The 14,163-nt window shown below is 40.6% G+C and overlaps 2 protein-coding genes across 2 annotated transcripts in view; one reads left to right on the forward strand and one right to left on the reverse strand.

The window, feature by feature from the left end:
* LOC113095120 (prostaglandin D2 receptor 2) lies at positions 1-9,997 on the reverse strand. The gene is made up of 2 exons (XM_026260734.1): positions 9,293-9,997; positions 1-2,576 (listed from the first exon to the last, which is right to left on the reverse strand). Exon 2 carries the CDS (start codon positions 2,572-2,574, stop codon positions 1,285-1,287), a length of 1,290 nt encoding a protein of 429 aa, XP_026116519.1. The 5' UTR covers positions 2,575-2,576; positions 9,293-9,997; the 3' UTR covers positions 1-1,284.
* The window catches only part of LOC113095119 (von Willebrand factor A domain-containing protein 7-like), a 25,463-nt gene continuing 15,087 nt past the window's right edge, over positions 3,788-14,163 (forward strand). The window contains exon 1 of the mRNA XM_026260733.1: positions 3,788-3,887. The gene's annotated coding sequence lies outside the window, so the exon portion shown is untranslated. The remainder of the gene's footprint in view (positions 3,888-14,163) is intronic.

Raw genomic sequence — 14,163 nt, forward strand, 5'->3', positions numbered from 1 at the left:
GGCCATAAACAGTGTCAGTTGCATTGTTGTCTATGTAGGGTCTGAAAGCTCTCCGATTTCATCACAAATATTTTAATCGATGTTCTGAAGATGAACAAAGGTCTTACGAGTGTGGAACAACATGAAGGTGAGTAATTAATGACAGAATCACTGTAAATGACGGCCTGTTCCTTCGCAATCAAAGGACAAAATGTTGCATTAAAATCTTATGTACTCATTTTTATCATGTTTTTTTGTTTACTTCTGACAGTTTGTCAGCCTCTGGCCAACATTCAGTTTTACAGTATGGAAAAGAACTGCAGTAGCATTCTTCGAAACATTGCATTGTGTGTTCCACAAAACATGACAGACCAAACACAAGAAATTCTGAAATTCATGTAGTTAAAAAAAAAAAGTAAACACACACACACACACACACACACACACACACATATATATATACTTAAGTTGTTATACTGATAATTTAATTTGTAATAGCAATTTAATGTTATCTGCATATGTGTGGCCTGGGTTAAAATGAGCAGTAATATTTGTATTAAGTCAGCAAACATATTGCATTTAAATGCTTTTCAGCTAATTTTTTAGTGTGCAAATATTTATATTAAGATAAAACACGAACCCTACATACTTTGCAGGCATTTGATGAAAAGAAATGGAAAAATTAGTCCCCGAACAAAAGTAGCAGTGAGTATCTTGTGTGGTCACCAGCTGCTTTAAGCACCTCAGTGTGAGATGTTACCCCACTCTTTCACCCAGAAACTTGCAAGTTCTGGAGGGAAACCTGGTTACATTTTGATACTTTGACCCTGCAAGGATGATGGCATGTTCACACAGGTGATCATCAGGGACCATGGGCATCTTATATCAGGATTTTGAAAGTCAGTAGAAAGGTCTCTTTATTATCCTAAGTAACCGTGTCTGTGATTGACTATTAAGGACTACTCCACAGTTGCATGAGCAAAAATTACTATGGTTCATTGAACAAGCATGAAAAAAAAAAATCTTTTCAATAAAGACCCTGTTGCTGAGTTATATATGTATGTAGTCAGTAATCTAAACAATGCGAGAGAACAGAAACAGGAATATGGGTCATGTGTGTTTGAGGGGCTTTGGTTTTGAGTTAATTTGTGTTTACCAGTGGTAATCCAGCATGACTAAAGCCAGTGAAGCAAAGAGATGCAGAAAAGATAAAAGCTTATAAGGCCATCCCATGATTGTGACATCTGGTTTGTAGACTGTAGTTCACTCAGAAACATTAGTCATCAATTCCAGGATATGATAAAGTCACATTTTGTCATCCCTCTCTCCCTCATTTGCCGGGCAGTTTTTAAAGCCAGTGAGGTTGATGGAGTCCTGCATGCCATGCTGAATGTGAGTGGCTCTGGTGGGGGTGGGAGAGCTGGGTGAAGAGGGGAATAATGAATCTTTCTTCCTCATCCTTTCTGTAACCCATATTATGGGTCCAGCTTCCTCCACCAGCCCTTCGAAAAGAGCCCCAAAACTTTGGCGGATACGAGTGCAGAAGTTTGGACAGCTAAAAGTGTAGATAATTGGGTTCAATACAGAGCTTAGGAAGGAGAAGGTTGTCAAGACAGGCAGGTACACCTCCACAAGCTCCACAATTTCTGTCTTGTACTGAGCCGTCACCTCCAGCAAGCAGAAGACGTGGTAGGGCACCCAGCAGAGAATAAAGGTTGCAATCACTGAGGCGACCATCTTCATGAAACTCTCAGAGAGTCGAACGCTGGTTTGTCTGTCTGATGAAGATAGGCTGCGGAAGAATTTCAAGGATCTCACTTTGCCATTGCTCACACCCTGTCGTCGACTCTCAAGCCTCTTTCTGCGAGCTCGCAGTTCAAGAAAAATGGAAGTGTAACTGATGGCGATGACAATCAGAGGTACGACAAATGCCAGCAAGACTTTGGACACTGCCGTCGCTGCCTGACGCACCTTACAGTCTCTGTGCAGTGTGTTTGAGGAGGAATAGAGTGCAAAATTGTGATAGCAGAGTTTGCGGCCATCCTTCTTTTCCACAACGGAACGGAACATGAAATACGGAAGTGCATTAACCGCCGCCCAAGCCCATCCTAGACCACAGATCTTCCACGCTGCCGACACTGTACGATTGTTCTGAGTCCAAACCGGCTTAGTCACCAACAAACAACGGTCCAATGATATCACAGCCAGAAGGAAGGCAGAGACAAACATGTTGAGGAAAAAAATGGAGGCCTGGGCTGCACACAAAGCACTGCCCAACTCCCAGCTGTGGTTCATCAATAGGTAATGAGTGAAAAGCGGCAAGGTTAGTGTGGTTAGGAAGTCCGACAATGCCAGATTGAGGACCCATACTGCAGCAACCGTCTTGCGACGAAGACGGAAACCAAGCACCCACAGCACCAGTCCGTTTTCCAGGATCCCCAGAGTGGATACCACACCGTGGATGCTCACCACTGCCAAGTTCACACCAGTGTCTTTGTTTAAGGTGTGATTGCTCATTGTTTGCAGAAGAGGGCAGTGGAGCTCTGAGGTGGATGATGGGCTGAGGGTGGAATTAGGAGGGAATGAGGAAGTCATTGCTGTCACAAAAAAAGAGAAAGAATATTAACATATTTTATTACAACCTTCTGCAATGAAGCATAGATCAATGAAACCTTTATTATGTGTTTTTTTTAAATGTGTGTGTCGGTGTGTGTTTTTTCTTGAAGATGAAAATCTGTAGGACCTTCAGCCAGGTGTTGTATTACATCCACGCTCAGAAAAAAGGTACAAAAGCAGTCATTTTGATGGTACATTTTAAAAAGGTATGCCTTTGTATGTATAAGGTCTATATTAGTACCTAAAAGATATAAAAGTGTAAATTTGGAACAGTTACCGCCCCAGTGTCAGCTTTCGTACCTTTTTCTGAGAGTTTGGGATCTGCCAATTGTTTTAGCTTTTTGGAAAATTTGTGAAAGATGTCTCTTATGCTCAACAAGTCCAAATTTATTGGCAAATAAAATACAGTAAAACAGTAATACTATGAAACATTAGTACAGTGGGATATAAAACATCACGGTTAAAACTGCAGCTTTTTGAGATTTAAAACTTAGCATGATTTGTTTGCATAAAAATTCCCTTTATAATAAGACATCTAGTTTTGGAATTTGAAAGCAGTGACATTCCAAAGATTATGGTATCTGCCAAAGATTGATGAAAAAAAGAAAGAAAACATATTAGGCTGCCAAGAGACATCCCTTAACATTAAAGGAGCTGCATTCATGTGTGGAAAGTAATGGTCACTTGCTGCATGTTGCAATAACATTCTTTATTCTCCATGTCTGTGGTGTAGCGTGCATGAAGAGATGGAAGCTGTTCAGCAAAAAAAAAAAAATGATTTGAGTAAACTACACTGAACTTTTGAACCCATGATGGAGATGGTGGATCATGCAACAGATGCTTCAGAAGAAGAAAACCTGCAAACATATATATTTCATTTTTACACATAAAACTTTTTGTTTGTTACTGGTTTCAGTATTACATTAAATTTGGATCTGACATGATTTTACTAGGATTCCTTTTTTCTTCTGATAAAACAGGGGCCATTTTAACAGGGGCTTGTAGACTTTTTATACCCACTGCGTATTTTAAACTAGCGGTTTTCTCTTTAAATTTCTTTTAGAATGTAATTTATTGCTTTGTTGCATTTTATGGCTGAAAAACAGAAGATTTCCTAATGCTTTCAAAAAAAAAAGAGGAAGAATGTTAAAAGGAGTGAAAAAAACAAGCAAATAGGAGTTGACAAAAGTTAAGCAATCTCAGTCAACTTTATGTCATTTGTAATGAACCGCCTTGTTCTCTTAAGTCTGTTAGATTGTCTGTGAAACATCACACTTTTCATCCAAGACAAGGTACGTTAAATCTTTTTCTCTGTTTAGGCATGTGCACGGATGATCGTATAAGTGTTTTGAGTAACAGCATTTGTCTGCATTTTGTTTTATCTTGTTATCAAAAAAGAGCAGTGAGGACCAAGTCCTGCCAAAATGTAGTGAAATCTGAACAGTGGTGGACGAAGTACACAAATCAAGTACTTGAGTAAAAGTACAGATACATATAATAAAATATTACTCCAGTAAGAGTAAAAGTACTCCTTTTTCAATTTTACTCAAGTGAAAGTACAAAAGTATTTGATTTTTTATGTACTTAAGTAAAAAATTAATGAACGATAGATGTTTGCAATTTTATATAGGCTACTTAATTTAATTTTATATTAACACATATTTTTTTATAATCCTACTGCTCAAAATACCTGGGATTTTTTCCAAAATAACCCCTATATGGAGTCAAGATATATTTTTGTTGTTGATATGGACTACGCTGATGAGAGTAATGTTAACTGTGAAGCTTACACTGTGATGTACCCGAGAGAAAACAGAGATGACCATCTGATCTTCACCAGTAAAAACAAAGTATTTTAAAGCTTGTTGTTTTACAGAACATCAAAGTTACAGTACAGACCAAAAGTTTGGACACATCTTCTCATTCAAAGAGTTTTCTTTATTTTCATGACTTTGAAAATTGTAGAGTCACACTGAAGGCATCAAGGGCTATTTGACCAAGAAGGAGACAGATGACCTGGCCTCCACAGTCACCGGACCTGAACCCAATCGAGATGGTTTAGGGGTGAGCTGGACCGCAGACAGAAGGCAAAAGGGCCAACAAGTGCTCAGCATCTCTCGGGGAACTCCTTCAAGACTGTTGGAAGACCATTTCAGGTGACTACCTCTTGAAGCTCATCAAGAGAACGCCAAGAGTGTGCAAAGCAGTAATCAAAGCAAAAGCTGGCTACTTTGAAGAACCTAGAATATGACATATTTTCAGTTGTTTCACACTTTTTTGTTATGTATATAATTCCATATATAATTCCACATGTGTTAATTCATAGTTTTGATGCCTTCTGTGTGAATTTACAATTTTCATAATCATGAAAATAAAGAAAACTCTTTGAATGAGAAGGTGTGTCCAAACTTTTGGTCTGTACTGTATATATGACATGATAATAAGGCCTGAAGTTAGGAAGAACATTTTAAGGAAAATATAATTATATTTTCATAATGATTTTTTTCCTTCTCAAACCTTGTCTGTGGTTTAAAAACACCCCTGGCCAAACGGGGTGCATCTCTTCCCACTTTGATAATTACTGTAGTTACCATCACATCCTTTCTTTTCTACCCAGGTGTAATCTATATATATATATATATATATATATATATATATATATATATATATATATATATATATATATGTGTGTGTGGTTGAATAAAAATATTTGGACATTATTTATAAAAATTACCTCAACTTAGCACCAACAAGCTTGTTAGCTAGACAGTTAGCATCAGCTGACAATATTTACTTATTTTCAGTACGGTTATGAATAAACATTCATGTCTGTCTACTCGTCTAGTTCCCTCTCGAGAACGGTCTCTCGACATGGCGTTAACGCCTTGGGGACTCCCTTCCTTCCTAACCTACCTGAAATCCTATTGCACAACGCCAGTGAAGTTGCAACTCTCACTGGCCAACTCTCACTGGCCAATGCCAGCCAAGATGGCAAATGTGGGCGGGGCCTCGCCACTATATATTGTGCCGTGTTGGCGGCATAACCTCAGAATCTTCCTCTTTCAATTATCCTACGGAGACAGCTGTTGAGAAGACGCAAGAAGGCAGATTTCCCTCCTGGCGTTCCAGCATGTCGAAAGTTTGCACGCTGTGTTCGGGGCCTATCGAGGCCCCAGACACCCACGAGTTCTGCATCCGTTGCCTGGGCCTCACCCATGCGGAGGCAGCACTCAACGGGTCAGGCTGTCCACACTGCAAAGAATTCTCAGTGCGGGTGCTTAGGGCCCGAAAGAATATCGCACTCAGTGATTTGACAGGTGGGATGACAGCCGCACGTGGGCGATCGAGCGGAATGGCGCAATTCACCTCCCCCCTGCTCTCCAATGTGCTTGGAGGAGGATCTTCAACCTGCTGCTTGAGCATCAGAGATTATTTCATTCGGTGCAGCGAGGGACAACGATTTCGATGAGGCGCTGTCCCTAACGACGTCCGAGAAGGACTGGGCCCACTCTCCAGAGGAGCACTCTGAAGTGGAGGGACACGCTGCATTCCAGGATGAACTCGTCCGGATTCTCACTAAGGCCGTGAGTGGTTTAGGCTTAGAGTGGGAATCCCCCGACAAACCAGCTAAGAGCAAGCTGGATTCTTGAAATCCCTGGACGAGGGCGGGTCGGATCCAGAGGCGTTTAAAGATTTACGCGCAGCAACGGATTTCGCTCTCAAAGCCACAAAGAAGACGGCCCAGGCGATCGGGCGGAGCATGGGCTACATGATTGTGCTCCACCGGCACCTGTGGTTTACTCTCACTGAGCTGAAGGATGCGGACAGGAGGGCGCTGCTCAACGCTCCTGTATCTCCATCTGGCCTATTTGGAGATGCAGTCGAGGCTATCGCAGAGCGTTTCTCAGAGGCACAGAAATGCTCTAGGGCGATCAATCACTTTCTGCTGCGCCAGGCTGCAGCACAGCCTTCTGCGCACAGTAGATCCTCATCTACTTCCAACCTGCCGTCGAAGCGCCAAAACTCCGTGGCAGAGGACACCGAAGGAAAGGTGTCACAGGTTCAAGAAAGGCGGGAACCGTCCCGGGGGAGCTCCTCCGTCAGATCAAAAACCTCGTTCCTGACGAGAGGGCATGGAGGAGGAGAGCGCTGAGCGGAGGCCCCGCTGCGAAGCGTCTATGATATTCTTACGAAGTCCCCTTGGCGGTTGCAGGCGACTACGAGAATGTCTGTGTTGTGTATGTTCAAAAAGCAATAAAGTCTGTGACACCCTCACAAAAAGAGCATTTTTCTCCTCCCCCAGTGATAACTGTCTTACAAACAGCCATGAAACAGTCAATAGAACCGGGCTCACAGCTTTCCCGTGTATCTGGCAAGGCTCATGCCCAGGTGTCAGGTGTCAGGTGTCGGACCTACGCAGCCGCGGCTTGCTCTCGACATCTCGCACACACGCACATGCGTGTCATTCAATCATTCAACAGGAGACTCGCGCACCCCGCTGATCGGCGAAGCACGACCCTTCCTAACACACATCGCTCCCACTCGTCCCGTGAGTTTTCTGAAAACAACCCCGGTACACAGCAGCGTCATTCAGAATGCAGAGGGCGAGGCGCTTCGCCCTCTGTGTCTTTTTGCGAGCGCATGGCGATCCATTCCGGGCATTTCGGTTTGGTCACGGAACGTCATAGAGAACGGCTACACGCTTCAGTTTCGAAAGCAGACCACCCTGGTTCAATGGCGTGGTCATGTCGACGGTTCCGGCTCACAGCGAGCTGGTTCTGGGACAAGAAATTCTCAATCTCCTCGCAAAACGCGAAGAAAGGTGGTGGTCTCCATCCAATATTAGACCTGAGACCCGTCAACCGTGCGTTGTACAAACGCGCTTTCAAAATGACAATGCTAAAGCAGATACTGGCACAGATTTGACCCGGAGATTGGTTCGGTGGACCTGAAAGACGCATATTTTCATATCCAGATCGCCCCTCATCACAGGCGCTTTCTGAGATTTGCGTTTGAAGGCATAGCATATCAGTTCATGGTGATGCCATTCGGGCTAGGGCTTGCGCCCCGTATGTTTACGAAATGTGTGGATGCATCACTTTCCCCTCTGAGAGTGAGCGGAATGCGCATACTGAACTATTTGGACGATTGGCTGATCTTGCCACATTCAGAGGATGTGCTCAACGGCCACAAACACGCTCTGTTATGTCACCTGCAGAGTTTGGGTCTCTGTGTGAACGTACAAAAAAGCGTGTTACGCCCCAGCCAAACAATCATGTATCTAGGGGTGCAGTTGGTCTGGCTTACAATGAGGGCACGTCTGAGCCAGGAGCGTGTACAACATTTAATGTCCGCTCTGAACGCATTCAGACTGGGCCGTCCCGTAGCACTGAAGGAATATCAGAGGCTGTTGGGGCGGATGGCGGCGGTCGCGACGGTCTGTCACCTCGGTCTACTCTATATGCGCCCACTCCAGTTATGGCTGAAAACGCAAGTACCGAGAAGGGCGTGGAAATTGGGCTGTGCCCCCATTGGGGTCACTCGCAGGTGCTTAAGCATGCTGAAACCATGGCAGAACCCCGACTTGTACCAGCGCTGCGTCCAGATGGGTCTGGTCACGCGGTGGAAAGTGGTCACGACAGACGCATCGACGACAGTCGACAGTGAGAGTTGCAACTTGATTTCAGGTAGGTTAGGAAGGAAGGGACTCCCCAAGGCGTTAACGCCATGTCTCGTTCCCGTCTCTCAGGGAACCAAGGTTACGACAGTAACTGGAGACGTTAATCCAAACAATATAACATTACTGTTGATAAACAATATAAAAACAGACGTCACATAGGACATTTTAATAAAACTGTTAACATTACGGCAGCGGGGAATTTGAACGTGCATTAATTATTGTATTTAATCTGTGTTATTTGAAGTTTTTTTTTTTTACCTAAAATTGATATGTCTGCATCGTCTGCACTCGTGCATTTCAGTGGGCTTAAAAAGATCACCCTTTTTCCAACGGATTTAGTTCCCAAACAACTGACAATTTTGACCTAAATATTATTTTCAGTTACAATTATTAAACCAAAATGTAGACATTAATAACTTACTTTTAGCAACATCAGACGCACGTGCACTCACAAGATCTCCTGGTTCTTAGTTCTGGAGACTTGCACTAAACAGTTCATTTGAATCAGCGAGTGGTCGACTCCAGAAAAGCTGCAATCCATAGACAGTAGGCTGCAATTGGATCATTCTAATTCGTAAACGAATCATTTGGTGCGATTTGCAATCCGATTTAAAAGTATATTTTCAAAAGACTCAGTTCGTTCATGATGAATCAGACACCGCTTCTGCGTGTCGGAGCACTTGATATATTATAGGGAGTAACGATATGTTTTATAAAATGTAGTGAAGTTAAAAGTACGATTTTATGCTTTGGAATGTAGTGAAGTAAAAGTTACTCAAAACTACTCAAGTAAAGTACAGTTACTTGAAAAATGTACTTAAGTACAGCAACGAAGTAAAGCTACTCCATTACTGCCCACCACTGAATCTGAACCATAGTTTATCAAGAGCACTCATTTTCTAATCAATATAACAGTAGTTTACAGTGTCTAAACTAGCATATTGCTTAATAAATGTGCTCAGATTTAGATTCATTTAGTTTCACAGTGTGTTAAACAGGAATGTATCTCACACTTACATAACAATTGGTGTTTAAGCAGAAATGATGACTGCGCGATGTCTACCGTTCGTTTATCCTACATCATCCATTCATGTCAAAGTTGTCAGTTATTATTCCTCAGAAAAATCTTGGTGTTGAGGATATAAACCTACTAGACTTTCATTCAGGAATGGTAATGGTTCTCATTGTTCCTTGAAAAAAGTAGATTACGAGTGGGAACATGAGCATGTCAGTGCCTGTCCGACAATTCCTCTGTAACAACAACATTTACTTAGAAACATGAAAAGGGCAGTGGGAAGATGAAAGGCAGTCTTAGAAGAAAAGTGAGCAATCGGTTTCATTTGAATTATAATGTAATGACACAGATGTTTACTCATCCAAGACTTAAGGATGGGTCTTCAGAGGAAACCTCCTGAAATACAGAAAAATACAGTGGATAAAATATTTCATTTTGTGTAAAAACAGATGTTCATGTTCATCAGCATGATTTGAGAATGTTACAAATAGCATCTTTTGCTTCACAGAATTTTTTTTTATTTAGGGCAGAATCTGTAATCCCCATGTTATTGCAAACCTGTATGAATTTATTTATTTTTCGGAGCACACAAAGATAAATTCCTGTCATATGAGGTCAAATAGCTTTGCCTGAGGAACAGACTAAAATGTAGTCATTGTTCACTAATAACTTTAACAATCAATATTGAAACAAGAGCAAAAAACAACAACTTTGTGGTATTTCATGGCACCTTTGAGCCTTGATTTTTGTCTGCCTTGATTCTTCTTCTCTTTATTATTATTATTATTATTATTATTATTATTATTAAGAGATCAGTGAGGATGTTCTTAAAGTCCTTCTTACTATTTTAGTTGATCAGTATCTTGTTTCTGTAAAAAGGGAATTTCAAACATATTAATCTTTTTTGTGCCACATTTGACAGTAATACTGTAAAATATGATTTTAAATTATCTCTTGTATTTAAATATGTATATTTATTGTAATCTGTCTGTGTGTGTGTGTGTGTGTGTGTGTGTGTGTGTGTGTGTGTGTGTGTGTGTGTGTGTAAGGTGATACTATCATATTTCAAATAACTTTTGTGAAAATAAAACATCAAAATATGGGGGAAATACTGTTCCAAAGTGTTGTATTGTCATTCAGTGTAAATATCTGGACTTTGATTTTGCCATTACATCTTTAAATAAACATATGAAATACCAGGTTAAAACATTATGTTTTTTTTTTTTTTTGCCATTTTCAATTAAGTGTTGGCTTTGTTATATTAAAAGGACTATGTCTTATCAGTTATAACCAGGGGACTTTCGTCCCGGAAATGCAGTTTATCAGAAATCATTCAGTGTAACATGAAAAAGAAGCCATTCTGAAATCATATAAAAAACTGACAGTCATTTGACTGTCTGTGACATCTTCAGATGGCACCCTGAAGATTGAGCAGTGCTGCAAAAAAGTGAATTTATTGCTCTTAAAAAATTTTGAAGTTACAAAAACACATTTCATTCAGTGAAATGCCAAAAATCACTTTGTTAGATGTTTTGAAAAATAAGTTGATGCTGTGAATAATTGTAATCAACTTTACTAGTCAATCGCATATTTGAAATAGGTGGCCAGTTGATTGCCTAATGTTTTTGTCATTTAATGCAAATTCCATGTTACATTGTCATGATTTGGTCATTGAACTTCCGTTTATTCACCATCAGAGGTCATCATCCACAGCACAGACTCTCACACTACACAGTACTCCCTAGACTACATTTCTTATGCTCCATTGCACCAACCACATTCTCCAGATAACTATCACACACAGCTGCCACCAATTACACACACAGCACAATCATCAGACACACTTTATAAGCACTGGACTTCCTCTCACACACCGTCGAGTATTGTTCTGCATACATCCCTTTCCTAGCAATTGGTGTGATACCAAATTATTCCTTTGTTTTCATTGTGTTGTTTTAGTTTCTTGTTTTCATAGTGCTGTTTTAGTTTCTTGTTTTCATAGTGCTGTTTTAGTTTCTTGTTTTCATAGTGTTGTTTTAGTTTCTTGTTTTCTTAGTCTTGCCTTAGTTTCTTTATTTCATAGTCTTGTCTTAGTTTCTTGTTTTCATAGTCTTTTCTTAGTTCCCTTGCCATTCTTCACTCATACTGCGTATGGGGAAAAGCACCTTTTTTCCTTAATACTGAAGCCTTTTTTCAATAACGCAGTGCAATTGCACTGCAATTGGTTTAATCTGTAAACTTTTTTAAACCGATGGCAGCGCTGCGTAGCTGCGCTAGACTGTGGCGATGCAACGTGCCAAAGCCCGCCAAAATGGGGGGAGGGGTGGCTATATAAGCAGTCAAATCGCCAGAGGAAATCAGATCTCACTCCTTCAGCGACGACTTCACTTCGCTGGGTCCCGACTGAACGCCTTCGCAGGAACGAGCTCTCACCGTTGAAGAGGCACAAGAGGTGATTCTGACCCCACCCACTTACGTCACAAGAGCCCATCGACGCTAGAGCAGGGATGGATGACGAGCTTCTCCGTATCCTCTCCAAAACTTTGGGCCCCCCCCTAAAGAGCCGACGCGCAGCAGGCTGGATGAGTGTTACCTGCCGGGACACCGCCAGGCCCCCCACCAGCGCTTTGCCCCGTTCTTCCCTGAGGTTCATGACGAGCTGACCAAGTCATGGCACGCCCCCTACGCACTTCCGCTGCAGCTCTCACCTCAGTAGACTGCTCTCAGGAGAAGGGCTATGAGCAATTGGCGCGCCTGGCTGTGGGGTGGAAAAGCAAAAGAGCCCTTTCTTCCAAGCCCTGCAGGATGACCTCTGCCATGGCCGACAGAGCCTACATTTCTGTGGTTTTCATGGCCATATTGCAAGTGTTCCGGGCAAAGCTACTCCGTTCCCTGGATGAGTCTAGGCCTAATGAACCTGCTTTACACAACCTTTACACGCCACGAAAGTCACAGCCCAGGCCATCGGATGATCTATGGCAAACCTTGTTGTGCTGGAGTGCCACCTCTGGCTCAACCTGACGGAAATAAAGGAGAGCGACAAAGCAGCTTTCCTCGTTGCCGCAGTCTCTCCATCCGGTCAAGAAACACAAATGATTCTTTTTTTTAAATATGTTTAACAATATTTTTTTTTTGGTATATAAATAATGTTAATGAAATTTAGTGGGTTTCTTCTGTAAATCATAGGGAACAAAAAATGTATCAGAAAAACATAAATCCCAGTTACAGTTAAATTACACTATTAATGTATCACAATATTATTACTGTATTACAATTTTGTTGATTCTTGAAACACCTTTTCCTCTTTCACCCATATATGAAATATATTGCAATAAACATTTGTTGTTGTTTTTATCAGGGTTGACATTTTAAAGGATCCTTTGATAAATAGGAAGTTCAAAGATTTTACTCGGTTCAAAGCTTTTTACTCTGCCACTGCCATTAGTTCCTCTATTCACAAAGCAGCACCCGGATAGACTAAAATGAAACATACCTTTTATGAAGTTTGTTTGCTGTGCTCCCACAGAGCATCTTCTTCAGGTGATCTTTAGGTGTCCCTCAGTTTCTTTCTTCTGTCTCATTTCTTCTTGCTCTTCACTCTCTTTTTTCCAATCCTGTGTCTCTTACATCATTTGTATGTAGTTTTGAAGAGGTGGGGTCTATCACAGTTGAAGAACAGTAAAAAGCTGTAGGTGTAAGTGGGATCTTTGTGTTTTTCTGTCACATGACAGTTCATCTATTCATAATTATTATATTTTGTTTCGCCTACAGATAACAGCTGTATGTATGTATTCAGATTGTATGTCTTTTAAATGTATGAATAGTGCTGAACAATACATTTGAATTGTTTTATTAGCAATTTGAGGCCACAGAGGAACCAAATAAATAAATAAATGAGCAGAGACAATGAAAGGTTTGACAAAATACAGACAAGATAATCACCACAGTAGATTTAAAACTTCTTAATGTGTGAAAATCTCATTACCTTGCTGTAACATGATGGTATGGCTTATTTTTTGGCTCACATCCTTAGATCTTTTAATTTAAATTATCTGAGAGACATGGTCATAGTTGCTGATATATAATCACTGAATAAGACAATAATGATTGACTTTTTGAAAAATGAGGTAAAAAGAGCTGAGCAGGGCGCGATTCAACAACCATGTGATGTAAAAGACAGGTTGAAATCTGCCACATTTGCGAAAGAAATGTATATTTTGTCAACCTGATTGATAATTGGAACTAAATTGCTCCTACATTTGTTTTTATTTTCAGTTATGTAAGGAACTTCACATGAAATAATGAAAAAAATTAATCTGGTTACACTTTAGAATTCAGCTCGGTGGAACATTGGCAAAAACTGTATTTTCCAAAAGTACTATTCATTTATTTATTTTAATAAGGACCATTTTTGTACAAATTTAAATAAAGTAATAGTATAATACAAAAGTAAATTCTGATTCAATGATTTAATTAATCCAATTAAGGTTATATGGATTTCCTTATTGCATCCTGGCAAGTCTCAAGATAATGTATGAATCTCAGTTAACCTGTTACGAAATACAGTCAATAATATTACTGACTGAGCAATTTACTGAACTTTCAGGGGGCATCAGTGTTCGAGAACAGGTCTGCTCTTATCGCAGAATGTGATTGTTGTTTCTATAGATTATAATAAACTGGGACGAGGCTCATACATTCATAAAGTAAATTAAAATTAATCAATGTAGAATTTTTATATGCATGGTCAAAGGTGGATTTGACCCAATATAAACTTATCTGACATGCTTCAGACCAGAAACAGTTAAGTCGTAAACTCAGTTTTATTACAGCTCTAGTTTTATAATAACAGTTTTGGATGTTATTTCACAGT

Source organism: Carassius auratus, unplaced genomic scaffold, assembly GCF_003368295.1.
Source record: "Carassius auratus strain Wakin unplaced genomic scaffold, ASM336829v1 scaf_tig00215628, whole genome shotgun sequence".
NCBI classification, from domain to species: domain Eukaryota; kingdom Metazoa; phylum Chordata; class Actinopteri; order Cypriniformes; family Cyprinidae; genus Carassius; species Carassius auratus.